We start from the raw sequence: 21,350 nt of genomic DNA, 5'->3' as shown, positions 1-21,350 counted from the left end.
ATGTAATACGAAAAACAGCATACAAAATATTCATGATTTGCGTAGTATGAATACGAATAATACAGATACTATTTTATGTAACACTTTTTTATTCCTTAAAAATACATTTATTGCATAAATTTTACTGCACAACCTGCATATTAATGTAAAGTCTGTATTCATAACATGCATTTATGAATGTCAAGTTTATTATAAACCCATTTATGCCTAGCATCTAGAAAAAAGGCCTTGGCAAACAGCATAGACCTAGATGAGACGCTGCATGATGCAGCGTCTCATCAGGTGGGTCTACGCTGTTTGCTGAAAGGAATATCTGCAAGAAATATTCTAAATATAGAAATAAATATACTAGACATCCATTATTTTGGAAATAAATTGATCCAATTTAGAAGGATGGGAGAGTCCACTAGGCATAAATGGGTTAATAAAGCAATGAGGATGGAAATCCAACAATTCCTGATCAACTTACAACAAAACAAAATACAAGCTAATAGTACTGTGTATTTAATAACCAGTAAAGTTGGAGTAATGAAGTTTAAAAAAATGTTCATCAGGCACAAAAATAAATTGCGTATACATGTAAAATGCCAAGTACATAGGACAGTATTAAGAACATTCAATTGTACATATCCACAAACATTTTATTCTCACACAATGCAAACAATATATTACATTATTATGATAAAATGACACTGAACTTTTTGTTAATCAAGTCTACTGCATAAATAACAAGTTTGCTCTTTTATCGACAAAGACCATTCTATACAGATTGCAACAAAAGATTGTGACTAAGTCTGATGCAGTCCATCAGTACTTAATAATTGTGTGACCAAATTTGTTATCAGAGATGTTTCAATGACAACCCTTTTAAAGATGATTTCAGAAGATCCTGCAATTAACCTGAGGTGTAGAAACCTTTTCTGCTCTGGGCAATAGCACTATTTGTCATTATTTACTTGTTCAGTCTTTAAGTATCAGCTGTTTTAACCCTTTGCATGCTGGGAAATTTGTTGTCTGCTAAAATGTCTTCTGCTGAATTTCTAAAATTAGCATTTTCTTCGATTTTTTTCAAAGAATACTATCAGAATAGCAAACAGTTTGGATTCTGATGAGACGCCACATTCTGTGGCGTCTCATCTGGATCCAAACTGTTTGCAAAGGCCTTTAAAATTCGGTTCCCGCACTGAAAGGGTTAACTTAGGGCAATATCACAACCAATCTCAGAAAACCTCCTGATTACGGTAACAGAAGTTTATTGTGCGACATGTAATTTCACAAAACATCAAAATGTTTCAGATGACTGTTTTATAAGCAAACAACAGATAATTTGGCTAATTCAATTTCACATGATTTAAGACAATAAGAGTTGACAGACGTATAAGCAACAGTTTGGTGGCCATAGAAAATTACACACAATTTTATCCTGATATGAGCCTTAATCGAGCACTATTTTATACAAGTGTCCCATAAATTTGCATATTATTGTGATATGGGCGATATCACACATCACACAGATATCACACATTTTGAGGCGATGAGTTATCAGACTCTTGCACAAGCAGTTTTTAGTCCCACAGCAATAACAAACAACAACTCTCAAAATAGCCCTAGGTTTTCATGGCAAAAGGATTGATGTTTTTAATTGCAGGCAACGTGATGGGCTTCTCCCGTTTGCCAAGTTTAGATCTAGGCGTGAGTGTATTGTCAGTATTCTGTCCATCCAGGGGCGGACTTGTTCGACGCACAGCTTTGGGATCCTGGAAATAGAACACAATTAAATTAGCCTGGCTGTGGTGAAAAAGGGGCTTAATTCTTGTGCGTCTAGTGTAGTTCCCAATAAGCCTGTGCAGTCCACACGCTTTTCACTGATGACACATTCCACTGTTATCGTATTTTTTGTTTAAGGGCAGTCTCTTTTTTGAGAAAATCCAGTTTAGGCAGAAAGTTTTGTCCCTGATTAGCCTATGCAGACTTTACAGGCTAATCTGGGATGACACTTTATGCAATTGCTTTAAACAGGCTAATCTGGGATGACACTATGCACTTGCTTTAAACAGGCTAATCTGGGATGACACTATGCTCTTGCTTTCAACCCTGCTTTCTCAGAGAGAGACTCAAATGATTATTGCCTATAAATAGTTGTGAAGGTTGTATGAATTAATGACTTCTTTTTGTGTTTCCTTATTCAAATCATATAGACAATGAGTACTAGCATAATATTGCTTTCAATATAAAAAGTGTGTATACTGCTAAACGTCATCATCTATACACTCTCTATTTCAGGGTGACATACCGTACAGTCTCTATCCAAGTAAATCAAATATTGTGAACTCAATGGCTCCACATTGACATTTGTCTCGACATTGCACTTATGTCAAAACAAGCTGTTTTAGGGTACAATGTGATTTTTGACTTCAAAGTATGACAATCACATTTGAGGATGTTTCCATTTATGATAAATTATTTAAAAAATCCCTCAATATATGGTTAAGATATAGGTGAAATAGGAATTGTAAGGAAGTTTTATGGCCAAATTTGACTTTTGACCAGTCAAAGTATGACATTAACCTTTGACTTTTGCGGTGAGGAGATGCATGTTACAGGCTACATGCCATCTGAAATCATTTGTCATTCTAGAATTGCATGATGAATGACAAAGTTATAGTCTAGACAAATTTTATGATTGCCACGTTTGACTTTTTGTTGAGACCTTGACCTTTTAGACAAGGAGATGGATGCTACATGCAAAAAATGGTCCCATAATGGTTTACATTTGTGTCAAGTTATTTAAAAAAAGTAAGCTATATATGGCAAAGGTATGGCTGAGCAAGAATTTTCAAGTTGTTTTATGACTTTATGTGAAAATTGACTTGTATGTGTGACCTTGGCTATTAAGGTAAGGAGATGGTTGTTATATGAGACACATTTTCTTATGATGGTTGACACTTGTGCCTTATCATATAAATATTTGTCTATATATGGCAAAAGTATGACTAAGACAGAACGTTTTGCTCAAGCAGTCCCATGAAATGGGTATAAAAATCATAAACAAACTTCTACTACTAAAAGTCATGCCTAGTATCTGTTACTGCAGGTCCAGTATGGTGTACTTACAGTCATGCCCAGAATCTAAGTCTGCAGGTCCAGGATGGTGTACTTTCAGTCATGCCTAGTAGCTGTGACTGCAGGTCCAGGATAGTGTACTTACAGTCATGCCCAGAATCTGAGTCTGCAGGTCCAGTATGGTGTACTTACAGTCATGCCCAGAATCTGAGTCTGCAGGTCTAGTACAGTGTACTTACAGTCAAGCCCAGTATCTGTGACTGCAGGTCCAGGATAGTGTACTTACAGTCATGCCCAGAATCTGAGTCTGCAGGTCTAGTACAGTGTACTTACAGTCAAGCCCAGTATCTGTGACTGCAGGTCCAGGATAGTGTACTTACAGTCATACCCAGAATCTGAGTCTGCAGATCCAGGATAGTGTACTTACAGTCATCAGTGCCCCAGATAATTATTTCGGTAATAGGGTTTTCACCCACTGATTTTGAAAAATAGGGTGATTTCATTCTTGGAATAGGGTGAAATGAGTTATAAGATGCATACAGTAAAACCATTGCTGCTTTACTTCTGTTGAAGCTGCACACAATTGTATTGATTCAATAAAACTGTAAACTAATATAATTAACTTTAATAAACTGATGTTTCATAACATCTTTAATCCTTAAAACTGTCAATAATATAAACTTTAAACTTAAAAAAAATCGATAACACGAATGATTCGGCACTTATTGACTCTTGCTTTCTTGGTTCGATAAAGTTAGCGATCGACACATATTTTGGCGCAACAATTGCGGACGTCTTTCTCTTAGACATTTTTATTTCGCATCGTATTAGAAACTGAAAGTACAGACACTTTACAAATATTTGCACAATGAACGACGGATTAAGTCAGATTGAAAACGCATGTATGTCGTCGTAAATAATTTTGCCAGCCGCTTTATTTAACTATGAAATCTAGTCCGCAGAGCGTTTGAATAGCTTTGACTGTTTTATTGCCCCGTCATCCAGGCGCTTGCTGAATAAAAGCGTCGCCGCGTAACGAAAATAATCACAAAAAATACCGAAAATGAGCAAAGTTTTTTCGATCAAAGCTATTGTATCGTACGCATCAAATAAGACGAATGTGCGTAAAAGGCAAATCGGGTGCGTTTTCAATACGCATGATATTGTATTTCTTTGCGTTTTTAAACATTTTAATAGGGTGAAAGACGCAGATACGCAGCTTATCTGGGGCACTGCAGTCATGTCCAGTATCTGTGACTGCAGGTCCAGGATGGGTGTACTTACAGTCATGCCTAGTATCTGAGTCTGCAGGTCCAGGATAGTGTACTTACAGTCATGCCCAGAATCTGAGTCTGCAGATCCAGGATAGTGTACTTACAGTCATGTCCAGTATCTTTGACTGCAGGTCCAGGATGGGTGTACTTACAGTCATGCCTAGCATTTGAGACTGAAAGTCCAGGAGGGTGAAATTACAGTCATTCCTAGTATCTGTGACTGCAGGTCCAGGATGGTGTACTTACAGTCATGCCCAGTATCTGAGACTGCAGGTCCAGGATGGTGTACTTACAGTCATGCCCAATATCTGTGACTACAGGTCTAGTATGGTGTACTTACAGTCATGCCCAGTATCTGTGAATACAGGTCTAGTATTGTGTACTTACAGTCATTCCCAGTATCTGTGACTACATTTCTAAAATGGTATACTTACAGTCATGCCTAGTATTGTAGACTGCAGGTCTAGTATGGTGTACTTTCAGTCATGCCCAGTATCTGTGACTACAGGTTTAGTATGGTGTACTTACAGTCATGCCCAGTACTGTGACTACAGGTCCAGTATGGTGTACTTACAGTCATGCCCAATATCTGTGACTACAGGTATAGTATGGTGTAATTACAGTCATGCCTAGTATCTGAGACTGCAGGTCCAGTATGGTGTACTTACAGTCATGCCCAGTATCTGTAACTTCAGGTCTAGTATGGTGTACTTACAGTAATGCCCAGTATATGTGACTAAAAGTCTAGTATGGTGTACTTACAGTCATGCCCAGTATATGTGACTGCAGGTCCAGGATGGTGTACTTCATTCATGCCCAGTATCTGAGTCTGCGAGTCTAGTATGGTGTACTTACAGTCATGCCCAGTATATGAGACTGCAGGTCCATGATGGTCTACTTACAGTCATGACCAGTATCTGTGACTGCAGGTCCAGGATGGTGCACTTACAGTCATGCCCAGTATCTAATGCGTTTACAGTCATGCCCAGTATCTGAGACTGCAGGTCCAGGATGGTGTACTTACAGTAATGCCAAGTATTTGAGACTGCAGGGCCAAGATGGTGTACTAACTGTCATGTCCAGTATCTGAGTCTGAAGGTCTAGTATGGTGTACTTACGGTCATGCCCAGTACTAGTATCTGAGACTGCAGGTCCAGGATAGTGTACTTACAGTAATGCCCAGTGTCTGTGATTGCAGGTTCAGGATGGTGTACTTACAGTCATGCCCAGTATCTGTGACTGAAGGTCCAGGATAGTGTACTTAAAGTCATTCCAATTATCTGTGACTGCAGGTCCAGGAGGATGTACTTCCAGTCATGCCCAGTATCTGGGTCTGCATGTCTAGTATTGTTTACTTACAGTAATGCCTAGTATCTGAGTGTGCAGGTCCAGGATGGTGTACTTACAGTTATGCCCAGTATATGTGACTGCAGGTCCAGGATGGTGTATTTACAGTCATGCCTAGTATCGGTGACTGCAGGTCCAGGATGGTGTACTTACAGTCATGTCCAGTATCTGTGACTGCAGTTCCAGGATGGGTGTACTTACAGTCATGCCTAGTATCTGAGACTGAAAGTCTGGGAGGGTGAAATTACAGTCATTCCTAGTTTCTGTGACTGCAGGTCCAGGATGGTGTACTTACAGTCATGCCCAGTTTCTGTGACTGCAGGTCAAGGATGGTGTACTTACAGTCATGCCCAGTATATGTGACTGAAGGTCCAGGATGGTGTACTTACAGTCATACCAATTATCAGTGACTGCAGGTCCAGGATGGTTTACTTAGAGTCAAGCCCAGTATCTGGGTCTGCATGTCTAGTATTGTTTACTTACAGTCATGCCCAGTATCTGTGTCTGCAGGTCAAGGATGGTGTACTAACAGTCATGTCCAGTATCTGTGACTGCAGGTCCAGGATGATGTACTTACAGTCATGTCCAGTATCTGTGACTGCAGTTCCAGGATGGTGTTCTTACAGTCATGCCCAGTATCTTTGACTGCAGGTCCAGGATGGTGTACTTACAGTCATGCCTAGCACCATCCTGGAACTGCAGTCACAGATACTGGACATGTCCAGTATGGTGTACTTACAGTCATGCCCAGTATCTGTGACTGCAGGTCCAGGATGGTGTACTTACAGTCATGCCCAGTATCTGAGACTGCAGGTCCAAGATGGTGTACTTACAGTCATTCCCAGTATCTGTGACTGCAGGTCCAGGATGGTGTACTTACAGTCATACCCAGTATCTGTGACTGCAGGTCCAGGATTGTGTACTTACAGTCATACCCAGTATCTGAGACTACAGTTTCAGAGTGGTGTACTTACAGTCATGCCCAGTATTTGAGACTGCAGGTCCAGTATGATGTACTTACCGTCATAGCCAATATCTGGGACTTCAGGTCCAGAATGGTGTATTTACAGTCATGTCCTGTATCTGAGACTGCAGGTTTATGATGGTGTACTTACAGTCAGGCCCAGTATCTGTGACTGCAGGTCCAGGATGCTGTACTAACAGTCATGCCCAGTATATGTGACGGCAGGTCCAGGATGGTGTACTTACAGTCATACCAATTATCTGTGACTGTAGGTCCAGGAGGGTGTACTTACAGTCATGCCCAGTATCTGGGTCTGCATGTCTAGTATTGTTTACTTACAGTCATGCCCAGTATCTGTGTCTGCAGGTCCAGGATGGTGTTCTTACAGTCATACCCAGTATATGTGACTGCAGGTCCAGGATGGTGTACTTACAGTCATGCCCCGTATCTGTGACTGCAGGTCCAGGATGGTGTACTTACAGTCATACCCAGTATCTGTGACTGCAGGTCCAGGATGGTGTACTTACAGTCATGCCCAGTATCTGAGACTGCAGGTCCAGGATGGTGTACTTACAGTCATACCCAGTATATGTGACTGCATGTCCAGTATGGTGTACTTACAGTCATGCCCAGTATCTGTGACTGCAGGTCCAGGGTGGTGTACTTACAGTCATGCCTAGTATCTATGACAGCAGGTCCAGGATGGTGTACTTACAGTCATGCCCAGTATCTGTGACTGCAGATCCAGTATGGTGTACTTACAGTCATGCCCAGTATCTTTGACTGCAGGTCCAGGATGGTGTACTTACAGTCTTGCCAAGTATCTGTGACTGCATGTCCAGTATGTTGTACTTACAGTCATGGCCAATATATGAGACATCAGGTCCAGGATGGTGTACTTACAGTCATGCCAAGTATCTGTGACTACATGTCCCGTATGGTGTACTTATAGTCATGCCCAGTAGCTGTGACTGCAGGTCCAGGGTGGTGTACTTACAGTCATGCCCAGTATCTGTGACTGCAGGTCCAGGATGGTCTACTTACAGTTATGCCCAGTATCTGTGACTGCAGGTCCAGTATGGTGTACTTACAGTCATGCCCAGTATGTTTGACTGCAGGTCCAGGATGGTGTACTTACAGTCTTGCCAAGTATCTGTGACTGCATGTCCAGTATGGTATACTTACAGTCATGGCCAATATATGAGACATCAGGTCCAGGATGGTGTACTAACAGTCATGCCAAGTATCTGTGACTACATGTCCAGTATGGTGTACTAACAGTCATGCGCAGTATCTGAGTCTGCAAGTCCAGGGTGGTGTACTTACAGTCATACCCAGTATCTGAGTCTTTAAGGCAAGGATGGTGTACTTACAGTCATGCCCAATATCTCAGTCTGCAGGTCCAGGATGGTGTAGTTCTCCAGGTTTTTCTCCAGCTCCTCCTCTTGAATCTGATGTTGTTCTGCATCCTCCAGAAGCTTGGCCCCAGCCTTTACATGCACCATGATGTCTGCGCGTTTGATCAGTGTGGTCTGGCGCGACTTGGTTCCCGGAGTGTGGAGTTGGGCAAAGTTGATGAGTTGTGGATCTGTGCCATTGGTAGGGTGACGCTTTGCGTCGACTGAAAGTGGTTCCAAAATAGCCCTCAAATGCCTAACTACTATAAGAATTGAATCTGGGCTCTCTTGGTTCCAAGGGAGACATTCTACGGCATTGCTATAAAAGCTAGCTTATCAAGCACCGCAATAGAAGTGCTTCTTATCCCTTTCACCCATAAGAAACAAAGTGAAAATGGCTTTTGAAACCAGCATAAAACCAGAAAAGCCTGCGAGTAACTTGCAGACTGTACAGGTTTTATGCTGTTTGCTTCTCATCATTATCTAAGGGTTGGAAATGAAGCCTTTAAAACTTGAATCTAGTAAGAAATGCACTAAATTAAGTTTAACTTTCTAACGGACTACAAATGCATAAGTGGTAAAAAGTTAAATATGTATCAAAGTGGTAAAGGGTTAAATATGTATCTAAGTGGTAAAACCTTAAATATTTATCTAAGTGGTAACGGGTTAAATATGTATCTTAGTGGTAAAGCATTTAATATGTATCTAAGTGGTAAAGTGTTAAATATGTATCAAAGTGGTAAAGCGTTAAATATGTATTTAAGTGGTAATGGGTAAAATATGTATCTTAGTGGTAAAGCATTAAATATGTATCTTAGTGGTAAAGCATTAAATATGTATCTTAGTGGTAAAGTGTTAAATATGTATCTTAGTGGTAAAGGGTTAAATATGTATATAAGTGGTAAAGCATTAAATATGTATCTTAGTGGCAAAGCATTAAATATGTATCTTAGTGGTAAAGTGTTAAATATGTATCTTAGTGGTAAAGCATTAAATATGTATCTTAGTGGTAATGGGTAAAATATGTATCTTAGTGGTAAAGCATTAAATATGTATCTAAGTGGTAAAGTGTTAAATATGTATCTTAGTGGTAAAGCATTAAATATGTATCTTAGTGGTAAAGGGTTAAATATGTATCTAAGTGGTAAAGCATTAAATATGTATCTAAGTGGTAAAGGGTTGAATATGTATCTTAGTGGTAAAGTGTTAAACATGTATTTAAGTGGTAATGGGTAAAATATGAATCTTAGTGGCAAAGCATTAAATATGTATCTTAGTGGTAAAGCATTAAATATGTATCTGTGTTGTAAAGGGTTAAATATGTATCTAAGTGGTAAAGGGTTAAATATGTATCTAAGTGGTAAAGCATTAAATATGTATCTTAGTGGTAAAGCATTAAATATGTATCTAAGTGGTAAAGGGTTAAATATGTATCTAAGTGGTAAAGCATTAAATATGCATCTAAGTGGTAATGGGTTAAATATGTATCTTAGTGGTAAAGCATTAAATATGTATCTAAGTGGTAAAGGGTTAAATATGTATCTAAGTGGTAAAGGGTTAAATATGTATCTTAGTGGTAAAGCGTTAAATACAGTCAAACCTGAGAACAGCGGTAAGTCGAGGGAAATGACCAAAGTCACTGTTGTCCACAGGTGACCGTTGCTTTCAGATCACAATTTTAAGATGCTTGGTCAGTTGGTAGTATTGTTACGTCGTTACCCTACCCAGTCATTTGCATACAGTGTAAAACAAAGGGTCATTGCCAATAACTAAGCATAATAACATAATTAATTTACATTGAATAAAACAGAATAATATCTTATAGATTGATTTAATTTCATATTGTTAAACAAAATCAATGTATTTATCAACGCTAGTATAATTGTTTATGCATGCATCTCCTTCATTCAGTAAATAAAGCTTGTCACGTGCCTTGACGTCACGTCCAAACAAGTCTAAACAGCGGATTCGCTGTCATAAACCGATAGTACAGTGTAACTGCACCGTTCTCATTCAAAGAAAAATACGCAAATTTTGTCAAAATTTATTCGTTCACAAACATCACACAAACAGCATTTTCATTCAACAACCTCATACAAAATACATACATTCATTCATTCTTTATCAAAAAAACATAGCACATCATGAACAAAAAACATAATAACTTATCACGCAAAAAACTTCAAAACAAACACAACCATTCTCACTCGCAACAATCAAAACAATTCACTCCACGCTAAAATAACTCGCTAATCTTCTTTTGAATACTAGAACACTTGACCTGGTGTGCACAGAATTCGTCTTTACCATTCATTATTATCCCATGATTTATTTTTCCGATTGGTTTTAAAAGTGTTGTGTATGCTAGAAATATCTTTTAAAGAATGATTCAAAAACATTATTTTTAAATATATACTCAAGGTTGAAAGTACAATGTACTAATTAGCAGTCATTTAATTAGCGATAATTACTGTAAACGTGTCACAAACTCTGAGATATTTTATTTTGTAGATACCCCGCATAATTATCCCCGGAAAACAAACTTTCTCAACACCCTATTATTTGTTTACTCGCAGCGAGCCGCTTTTATCATGTCAAAGGCAATAACCCCTATCAGACGCTTTACCCGCAAAATAGGTGGACAAATAATGTGCTGTGTTTTTAATTTTTGCAACTCGAAACGACTGACGCGTGATCTTTGTTTTCAGTTCAAACATGAATTTCTGAGATGAATATAGTAGCCGTTGGCCGTTATGGACAGGTGACCGTTATTCTTAAGTGTAATATCCTTTAGGCACCTGGTCGATTTTTGTAGCGAAACGCTGTAGCGTATTGAAGCGTATACAATTTTTCTCTTCTCAGAACTGGGGCTTTTTAAAGGTAACACCTACAACGTTGTTAAACCTGCACACTTTTCACAATTTTTAATATGTACTGTAACGGATTTTCACGTTTTTTTAAATACATTTTACGGTTCACAACAAAAATCTGGCATAAAATAAGTTTTTACCTGTCACAGTTGTTTATCGTCAAACAGTTATCTGCTTAAATATGTTATAATTTGTTTTAGAAAGGGATGCACCATAGCGGTTTCTATCGTATTTTTACGCTTTTATACAACTGAAAAATAGAGTGCATGAGAATACTAAGAAGAACTGTAACGTATTTTTTACGAACAATAAATAGCAAATTAACCTCTGTAAAATATAAACACGTATTTGTGAAAAAATCAATACAGATCAATAAACAATATAACACATGATCTGTTGTATGAGTTGATATTTTTTGCCAAACGTTGTCATATAAACATTCAAAATGCAGAACTTTCTTAAGTTTATAACACAAAAATGACAGAAAATCATTGTTTTCAAAATACCACTCATATGCTTTTTTAAGATAAATTTTGAGCATTTAATTATTTATTGATTTTAACTCTCAATTATTAACAATAAATGGTCTAAAATATATTTTACAAGTTTATAGTCAACAGACTGTATATTGAACATTCAAACGGCGCAGTCTTATTTTATTGTTTTGTTCTCTATTAAGTTTCAGTTCATAAACAAACACTGATACTTGTATTTTTTAAGAAAAAAAGTGTCAGGGTTCCTACGCTTAATAGGGGTCAGGTTTTGAAACAACGAAATTTGTATGCATTCTATAACGTTGTAGTCGTTCACTGTAAAAATCGCCCCGGTTTTGAGGAGAGAAAAAACGTGTATGTTCTAATACGTTACAGGTGTGCAAAGGATATAGAGTGATTTTCGTCTGGGGGGAATCCAGACTGACCTTTGTCTGCAGGTGACCGTTATTCTCAGGTGGCTGTAAGGTCAGTTTCGAGTGTATGTATCTAAGTGGTAATGGGTTAAATATGTATATTAGTGGCAAAGGGTTATACCTCACCTCATTACACAAACCACCTTCATTTTTTAAATTGTTTTACAGATTCTCTAATGCCATGAAATCAGCAGGGTGTCATTCAGACAAATTACCATACTGCTCCCATGGTGCAAAAAGATACCATGTGACATGGAAATTAGAAGGCACATGGTACATTTTGCACCAAGGGGCGATATGTGGGTCATATGTCATATTTGATGCAAATGAAATCTCGCTACAAAAATCCCACACTACAATGGGATTGAACCTGGCTGTCCCGATTCCAAGGAAGTTCCTCATCCGTGTTGCTTTAAAAGTTAGCTCATAGTGCAAGACAGTTCAATACCTCATAATATTAATATGGACAAAAAAGACAAAGGGCCATTATTCATGCAATACTAGTTGCAGCCTTTATTCCTTCTTTAAAAGCGCCTTTTCACAGATTTTGGCATGTTTTGAAGTTTGTCATTGAATGCTTTATATTGATAAATATAAACATTATATCTTAAAAGCTCCAGTAAAAAATCAAAAATGAAATTTAAAAAAGGAAAAAAAAAGTAACCCGCAGCAGGGCTCAAACTGGTGACCCCCGGAACCCTGAAGTAAAAACGCATTAGCCAACTGAGCTATCCTGCCAAGCATACATATAATGCATATTTTATACCTTATATAAGCAATCTTCGTAGTTTCACAAATTTAAACGACAACAACAGAACTCTCCAAGTTATTCAATCGTTTCGTGTTGCAATGCTTTATAATTTTTAGGTTTTTAAATCATCAAAAGACGCATGTAATGGCTATATTAGACCATGGCAAATGTTCAGTAATACTGTGTCCTCACAAATATCATAATTAAACCGAAAATGAAAATTTGCGAATCTGAAACAACTTTTTTCAATTTTGTCAATTCACCAAACCGTGAAAAGATCTCTTTAAAACCATCTACTTAGTAAGGTCATTAAACTGTAAAAGATCGAGCGCAATTCTAAGAGTTGTAACAGAGGATTTCATGACAAATACATTGGGACATAAGTACTTACAGACAAGTGCAATACTTAATGCTTCCCCAGTGGATTTTTTCACCATTTTGGGAATAGGGCCGGGTCCCTTTGGATTGGAAAATTTGTGGCATTTAGACTAAAATTGGGATATTAGTGTTGTTGTTGTTTTGCTTAAAAAAAATCTTCAAAATTGAGAAAACAAGTGTTTTTTGTATTATATTTTCTAAAGTTGAACTTATATGGATGGGAGATGAACACAATATTGAGACCTAAAAAAACATTTTTTTTTTCTTGGAAGCCTTCCTTTGGCAATTATTAGCGCCCATTTGGGGAAAAATATATACTTTTTATCCATTTGGAATGGAGCCGATTACCGGACCCGATTTTTAATGAAAAAAACCCACTGCTCCCACTATGTGAAGAAACAGAATAGTTTGCAAGTACATTATTTTAATATTGATAGTGTTATCATAAAACTTTCTATTGACAGATTAAATAATAAAGTTTATTTGTTGTGTAATGCAATATAAATGGGAAAACCATTGATTATCATTGATGAGCTCAAAAATATGTTGAAATAGTTTGTTTGTACACAGTAGACTATGTAGTTAACTTTCTGAACATCAATATTCCATTTCCCAACTAATCTAAATCTGGTGTAAACGGTAAATGTTCACATGGCTACGAGAGCATTTGGTCTAAATATGTTCAACTGCATATTATTCAATATTAAAAAAAATCACCCTCACACCCCCAGGCCAATTTTGACACAAGGGGCATGATTTGTACAAACTTACAAGAGGATCACTAAAAGATATCAATTTTTTTAAAGCAAAATTGTGTCTGTTTCTCAGAAAACAAAAAACAATCGACTGTCTGCCCCTACCTGTGTCCGAGGTGTCGTCGCTGGTTGACAGGGCGATGAGGCCCTTACGGGGCACCACAGCCACGCCCAGTTTCATCTCCTGCTTCTGCCCTGATGTGGGGGCCGGGCCGCCCTCAAGCTTCTCCCTGTCACCCAGGCTGTTGTGGAACAGTGGCGATTTCTGAGAACAGACAATGTCACCAGCTTTAGATAAGTTGAAACCTATTAAATTATGCTCAATCCAAAGCCCAGGGATTATTGAAACACTTAAGTCCATTTCCCGGGTAGAACCAATACATGGTGTCTTTTGGGGAGGTATAAAAATGCTCCCGCAGTGGGGATCAAACCATTGCATTGTCATATTCTCCTGCTGCTATAACTTGCCAAAATTAACCTTTATTAATGATTATATTTAAGTATTTTAAGAAAGAACAAATAAGTTTTGAAACTGCTGGCAATTTAAGAAACAATACATGAGTATCATTTATACTCATAGAGTTCAATATGGGTGCCAAGTTTATGTGGCAGATCTATACCTTAAACAATGACATTTGTAGAATCATGAAGATTTCTGCACATTGCAAAAGCATGGTCAGATTTCAGGGAAAAATTATAATAGACTAACAGATTATGCAAACATATACAAAGCATCATAGTCAAAGTTCATTGGTGCACCCCACGCTTAAAACTCTTATATACAGATTGTTTAGAATTGTGGCAATTTTGCAAACATATGTACCATTATGGTCATATGGCAAGCGAAAATTTTACCAAGACTGTTGTAGAATAGGGGCCATTTCTGCAAACAATCTTTACAAAAATCTCTTACACCTTTTAAAGCTGAATGTTTTGGAGGTAAAATAACCTTTGCCAAAAAGCAGGGGGGGGGGGGGGCGGTACAGTACCCTTTAGTATATTAACTTATCTGGTACCCTGTATGCAGATATAAAACCTCCTTTTCAGACAGTTTATTTCTGTAACCATAGCAACCTTTTTTTTACAGAACCCTTTAGTGAATAAACTTATCTGGAGCCCTGTATGCAGATATCGTTTTACCCTCTCTGACATTTTCACTTATTTCTGTAACCATAGCAACCACATTTTTGGTACATTACCCTTAAATGTAAAAACTCATTTGTAGCCCTGGCCAGTTTCTTCTGACTTCTGTATTCATAGAAAACACAAACAGTACTGGTATTGAACATCCTTTCCAGACAATTTTACCTATTTATGTAACCTTATTCTGTAACCATAGCAACCCTATTTTTTAATAGTATTCTTAAGCTTATAAAGTAACCTCCTTGAAGAAAGCTCCGCCAATCAGCCCCATTCCACTGATATCTTTGGTCTGGTCCCTTGAGACGTCTAGGTCTGACTTGGACCTCTGCATGCGCAGCACGTTAATAGTCCTCTTCAGCTTCTCTTCAGATTCCTTGAAATTGTTGATAAAACTACTGTATGAGAAATTGAAAAGTTAAGCAGATACACAATTATTGCGAACAAACCTTTAGTTGTAATGTATTGTAATTAATCAAAGCTCTACTTCCAAAAACTGGAAAACTATGAAAGTCATTGAAATTTGGTCTCAATTGAAAATGTTTTCAAATGAAAGTGCTTGGTACAATTAAAATGTTTATTTCATATTTATAACTTGAATACATTGATCAAGACTAACAGGAAAGGCAAGAATGTTTGTAGTTGTTCAGAAAGGTATCAATAAACAGAATAATGAAAAGTCCCAAAAACATGTATATTGCAGGTGTTGAGAAAGGTATTGAATCAAAAGTATACTGACTAGTTCTAAAAATCATGTATTTGTAGTTGCTGGGAAAAGTATCAAATGAACAGAATACTGAATAGCCCCATAAACCTCTATTTGTAGTTGTTGAGAAAGGTATCGAATAAACAGAATAAAGTTCCAAAAACATGTATTTGAAGTTGTTGGGAAAAGTATCAAATGAACAGAATAAAGTTCATAAAACCTCTATTTGTAGTTGTTGAGAAAGGTATCGAATAAACAGAATAAAGTTCCAAAAACATGTATTTGAAGTTGTTGGGAAAAGTATCAAATGAACAGAATAAAGTTCCAAAAACATCTATTTGTAGTTGTTGAGAAAGGTATCGAATAAACAGAATAAAGTTCCAAAAACATGTATTTGAAGGTGTTGGGAAAAGTATCAAATGAACAGAATAAAGTTCCAAAAACATGTATTTGTAGTTGCTGAGACAGATGTCTAATCAACAGAATACTAAGTAGTTTCAAAAACATGTATTTGTAGTTGTTGGGAAAAGTCTCAAATAAAGAGAATACTGAATGGTCCCCAAAAACATGTATTTGTAGTTGCAGAGAAAGGTATCAAATAAAGAGAATACTAAATGGTCCCCAAAAACATGTATTTGTAGTTGTTGGGAAAAGTCTCAAATAAAGAGAATACTGAATGGTCCCAAAAACATGTATTTGTAGTTGCAGAGAAAGGTATCAAATAAAGAGAATACTAAATGGCCCCCAAAACATGTATTTGTAGTTGCAGAGAAAGGTATCAAATAAAGAGAATACTAATTGGCCCCAAAAACATGTATTTGTAGTTGCAGAGAAAGGTATCAAATAAAGAGAATACTAAATGGTCCCAAAAACATGTATTTGTAGTTGCAGAGAAAGGTATCAAATAAAGAGAATACTAAATGGTCCCAAAAACATGTATTTGTAGTTGCAAAGAAAGGTATCAAATAAAGAGAATACTAAATGGCCCCAAAAACATGTATTTGTAGTTACAGAGAAAGGTATCAAATAAAGAGAATACTAAATGGTCCCAAAAACATGTATTTGTAGTTGCAGAGAAAGGTATCAAATAAAGAGAATACTAAATGGTCCCAAAAACATGTATTTGTAGTTGCAGAGAAAGGTATCAAATAAAGAGAATACTAAATGGTCCCAAAAACATGTATTTGTAGTTGCAGAGAAAGGTATCAAATAAAGAGAATACTAAATGGTCCCAAAAACATGTATTTGTAGTTGCAGAGAAAGGTATCAAATAAAGAGAATACTAAATGGTCCCAAAAACATGTATTTGTAGTTGCAGAGAAAGGTATCAAATAAAGAGAATACTAAATGGTCCCAAAAACATTGTAGTTGCAGAGAAAGGTATCAAATAAAGAGAATACTGAATAGTCTCCAAAACATATATTTTTAGTTGTTGAGAAAGGTGTCAAACAGAATAGTTCCAAAACATGTATGTTTAATTGTTGAGAAAGGTATCAAGTAAACAAACCACTGAATACTGTCCGCAAAACATGCATTTTTAGTTGTTGAGAAAGGTATCAAAATAAACAGAATAGTTCCAAAAACATGTATGTTTAATTGTTGAGAAAGGTATCAAGTAAACAAACCACTGAATACTGTCCGCAAAACATGCATTTTTAGTTGTTGAGAAAGGTATCAAAATAAACAGAATAGTTCCAAAAACATGCATGTTTAATTGTTGAGAAAGGTATCAAGTAAAACAGATTACTGAATAGTTCCAAAAACTTGTATTTGTAGTTGTTTGGAAATGTGTCAAATGAACAAAATACTGAATAGTCACCAAAACATGCATTTGTAGTTGTTGACAAAGGTATCGAATAAACAGAATACTGAATAATGTCAAAAACATGTATGTTTAATTGTTGAGAAAGGTGTCAAGTAAAGAGACTCACTGAAAAGTTCCAAAAACTTGTATTTGTAGTTGTTGGGCAAGGTATCAAAGGTAACAGATTATTTCCAAGGTATCCAATACACTGAATACTGAATAGTCAACAAAAGCACGTATTTTTGTTGTTGAAAAATGTATCAAATAAATAGAAAAGTTACCAAGACATGTTTTGCAGTTGTTGAGAAACTATCAAATAAACAGATTAGTTCCAGAAACATGACTTTGTAGTGGCTGGCAAAGGTGTCAAATAAACAATAGGAATACTGAAAAGTCCCCAAAACTTGTATTTGTAGTTGTTGAGAAAGGTATCAAATAAACAGATTAGTTCCAAAAACATGACATTGTAGTGGTTGGAAAAAGTATTAAATAAACAGAATACTGAATAGTTCCAAAAACATATATTTGTAGGTGTTGAGAGAGGTATAAAATTAACATAACAGTTCCAATAACATGTATTTGTACTTGTTGAGGAAGGTTTTGAATAAACACAATAGTTCCAAATACAATGAAGAATGCAAGAAAAACAAACAGCAAGAGGAGTTCCCATGTGGATATCAAAGGAATTCAACAGAAAGATAATAACGATGCCATGGAAGAAAACATTTTTCTGTATGTCTGATTGCGTCTTCATTTGAAATGTGTTTTACTATTAGTAAAAAAGCACAACTGGACATACTTAACTGACAGGGCTTCCCCTGGCTCAAAAATTTCTTTAGCCAAATTCGCCTTGCTATGGCAAAATTCTTCTATTTTTGGCTATTTGATAAGTTTTAATGAAGAAACAGTTGTAGCCAAATTTAATTTCATTAAGCCAAATTTATAGCCATTGGCTAATTTGGCGAATGGCAGAGTAAGCCCTGTTAACAGACAGAAGAGAATATCAAAGCGGACAACAGAGAGCCCGAGCACAAAGAACACGCCACATATCAAGCTTGTACAAACACAAGAACAAAACACCACACGGAGAAGGCTGCAATGTCAATGGATCAAAACAAAGGAGCCAGAAAGAATATTAGTGCCAAAATAACAGAGCAAGCAAGAAACAGTTGGTCATAATAAAACAAGTGGATCAATAAGGGAAAACCAGAGGGCATGGACAAAAAACAGAATAGCAAATTGTACAGTCACTCATAATAGATAACATGTGCATGACATCAAAATATACAATAATACAACAGAAACTTAAGATTGATTTCAAGAAACCCTGGCGCAGTACAATGACCATTCCCAATTTTTTACCTCAACTCAGAAGATAAGATTTGAATATCCACTCAGCTGAGTATTGAGAAAGTCGGTCAGTGCACAAACATTCTCAAATCTCATCTTTAACCCTTTCAGTGCGGGAACCGAATTTTGAAGGCCTTTGCAAACAGTTTGGATCCAGATGAGATGCCACAGAACGTGGCGTCTCATCAAGATCCAAACTGTTTGCTATTCTGATAGTATTCTTTGAAAAAAATCAAAGAAAATGCTAATTTTAGAAATTCAGCAGACGACATTTTAGCAGACGACAAATTTCCCAGCATGCAAAGGGTTAAGAGTGTGCACATATTCCTCCTAGAACTCAGGGTTGAGTTAGACCCAAATGGAAAAACCTTCTGTGAACACAAAATTGAGCAAGATGATCAAATTCATCTCAAAATTTGAGAAAAAAAACTAAAGTTGAGTTTGAATATTGACTTAAGTAAGTTTGTGATACTGGGCCCATACCTTATTGCTAAGCTGCAGATAGTGTATATAGTGAGTGGTGCTTGACTCCACAAAGCGTTTTTTCGGTTTATAGACCTGCTGCTTCTCCAAACTCGACACTTGTGCCAGTAGAGTTGTGTGGCAGCGACGGAGGCCAGACTTTGGCAAGGGCAGCGGCGTAATCACCGGAATGTTTACCGAATAACGCCCATACCCTTGTGTGGCTTTCGTCATTGGCCTCGGAACAATCACAGAGGTTTTCGTGTCGTAACGAGACCAACTGTTCACAGCCGCCCAGTCGTGCATTGTGTCAGAGGTTTCAGGCTTGTTCACACTTTTTATCTATTTATATCCTATGGCAGTCACACATCACACTATTTTCTTGAAATATAGTCGTGTCAAAAATTCATTAAAGGCTTCTCACAATATTTATGCACAGTTATATTTAGGACAGTCACAGCAGCTGCCCGCCTAATCAAACGTTCATTCTCTTTTCATATGTTCAGTTTCCATTCAAACAATTGATTTCCATTAAAACATCGTTTTTTGTTAAAATTCATAATATCTTCGGAATAAATTTTAAACAATCAATTATTTTTCTTGTTTTACAGTGCCCTGAATACCAAACATTTTATGCCATGGTCTCTTAACACTTTGTCACCTTCAAACACTTTGTCACCTTCGCAAGATTTTCATTATAATGTGTTCTTAAAATGATGAGGTGTTTGTCACGAGAACTGATATGTCTAACTAAAATACACAAGAAATGTCTTTTCTTTTATATATCACTCGAATATTATGGCACTTGTTTGCTATTATTGAAAAATTCTTGGTAAGAAGCCAACATTTCTATTTTCATTTAATTTCCGTTTAATCAGAAAGACATTGGCACTTCGAATGGTAAATCCATAGAAACCCATGTCAACTTTCATTTCCTGTAAAATATTAACAACATAAGAATTGATGTTATAAAATATGTTCATACCATGTAATTATTAAAAAATAATTAACCCAAAGGTGTTAAATTTTCTGTTATATTTCACTTAAAAATTTCTTTTTGATTAAGAAATACCTCTTATTTCCTAATAATAAATCTTTGCAGGTATATATATTTTTTCCATTTAGTCTGTGACAAGTTAATATTTGTTCAGCAGGTAAATTAATTAAATTAGTTTCCACACAAGTTGTGTCACTCAATAAAATAACCAAATAAAAGATTACGGGGAAATCTTTTTCGGAAGAGAAACATTCAGGTTTAGTCTAAATGAAAAACATAGATTAAGTGCTTTCGACAATCTTGCTGCACATACTAATATCCTTTTTGATAATAAAAATTGAACAACGTTACAGTAAAAATATCGACAAAGTATTAAAAAAACAAAGACTGAACAATTGGAAAATATTTATTGAAGAATTTTCAATAAAAGCCATTTTATTTGCTTTAGCCAAAGTTCGATCAATTCGATATCTATATATGCTTAAAACTAAAATAGTCATGTTATATTTTAAAAGTAGTAAAATACTTTTCTTATGTACATTTAATTCATTCTGGTACCACATAACAACATGTACTCTGACATTCTATACTACAACAGATTATACATGTTTTACAATAAATTAAAATTGTTTAAAAAACTATTATGAGCTTTGTTCATGGAAAAAAGGCTTTATGCATGTGCGTACAGTGTCATCCCAGATAAGCCTGTCCAGTAGCCACAGGATCATTAGGGACACCACTTTCCTCTTTTTGGTATTTTTTTGTTTCAAGGAAGGCCATTCTTAGCAAAATCAAGGGAAAGTGTCTGTGCACACTGCACAGGCTTATCTGGGATGACACTTTACTCAAATGCATTAAGCCTTTTGTCCACGAACAAGGATGACACTTTACCCACCGGCTTTAAACCCTTGTTTTCCAAATAATAAGGCTCGTATTTAAAAGCCTCAATTTCATACATCTTTAATATTATCTCATTTAGGATTCTTTAATATTATCTCATTTAGGATGTCCACCTTTTTAGACTGTTTTATATCCAAAGCACTCACTTTCACAAAGATGTAAAGACAGCATTATAAGCGGCTGTTTGATTGGCTCTTTACCCAACTAATGGACACTGTGACCCAATGATGGACTCTTTAATTATTTATACAAAGATGTGTGCAACACATCAACTATTTACAACAA

At 36.4% G+C, this 21,350-nt stretch overlaps 1 protein-coding gene across 5 annotated transcripts in view; it reads right to left on the bottom strand.

Annotated features, from left to right (window-relative positions):
* Positions 1–1,236: 1,236 nt before the first annotated feature.
* The window catches only part of LOC127872725 (optineurin-like), a 78,209-nt gene continuing 58,095 nt past the window's right edge, over positions 1,237–21,350 (bottom strand). For 4 of the 5 annotated variants that reach the window (XM_052416085.1, XM_052416086.1, XM_052416087.1 and 1 more), the window contains 4 exons: positions 15,088–15,222; positions 13,812–13,971; positions 8,022–8,269; positions 1,237–1,757 (listed from right to left, as the gene is read on the bottom strand). In XM_052416085.1, the coding sequence (XP_052272045.1) occupies positions 1,608–1,757; positions 8,022–8,269; positions 13,812–13,971; positions 15,088–15,222 (693 nt within the window). In that variant the 3' untranslated portion in view covers positions 1,237–1,607. Of the gene's footprint in view, positions 1,758–8,021; positions 8,270–13,811; positions 13,972–15,087; positions 15,223–19,482; positions 20,104–21,350 lie in introns of those variants that run through there. The other variant, XM_052416089.1, reaches the window with a different exon arrangement.

The sequence above is a fragment of the Dreissena polymorpha genome, chromosome 3, assembly GCF_020536995.1.
Source record: "Dreissena polymorpha isolate Duluth1 chromosome 3, UMN_Dpol_1.0, whole genome shotgun sequence".
Lineage (NCBI taxonomy): Eukaryota > Metazoa > Mollusca > Bivalvia > Myida > Dreissenidae > Dreissena > Dreissena polymorpha.
This window is presented reverse-complemented; position numbering and strand designations above follow the sequence as displayed.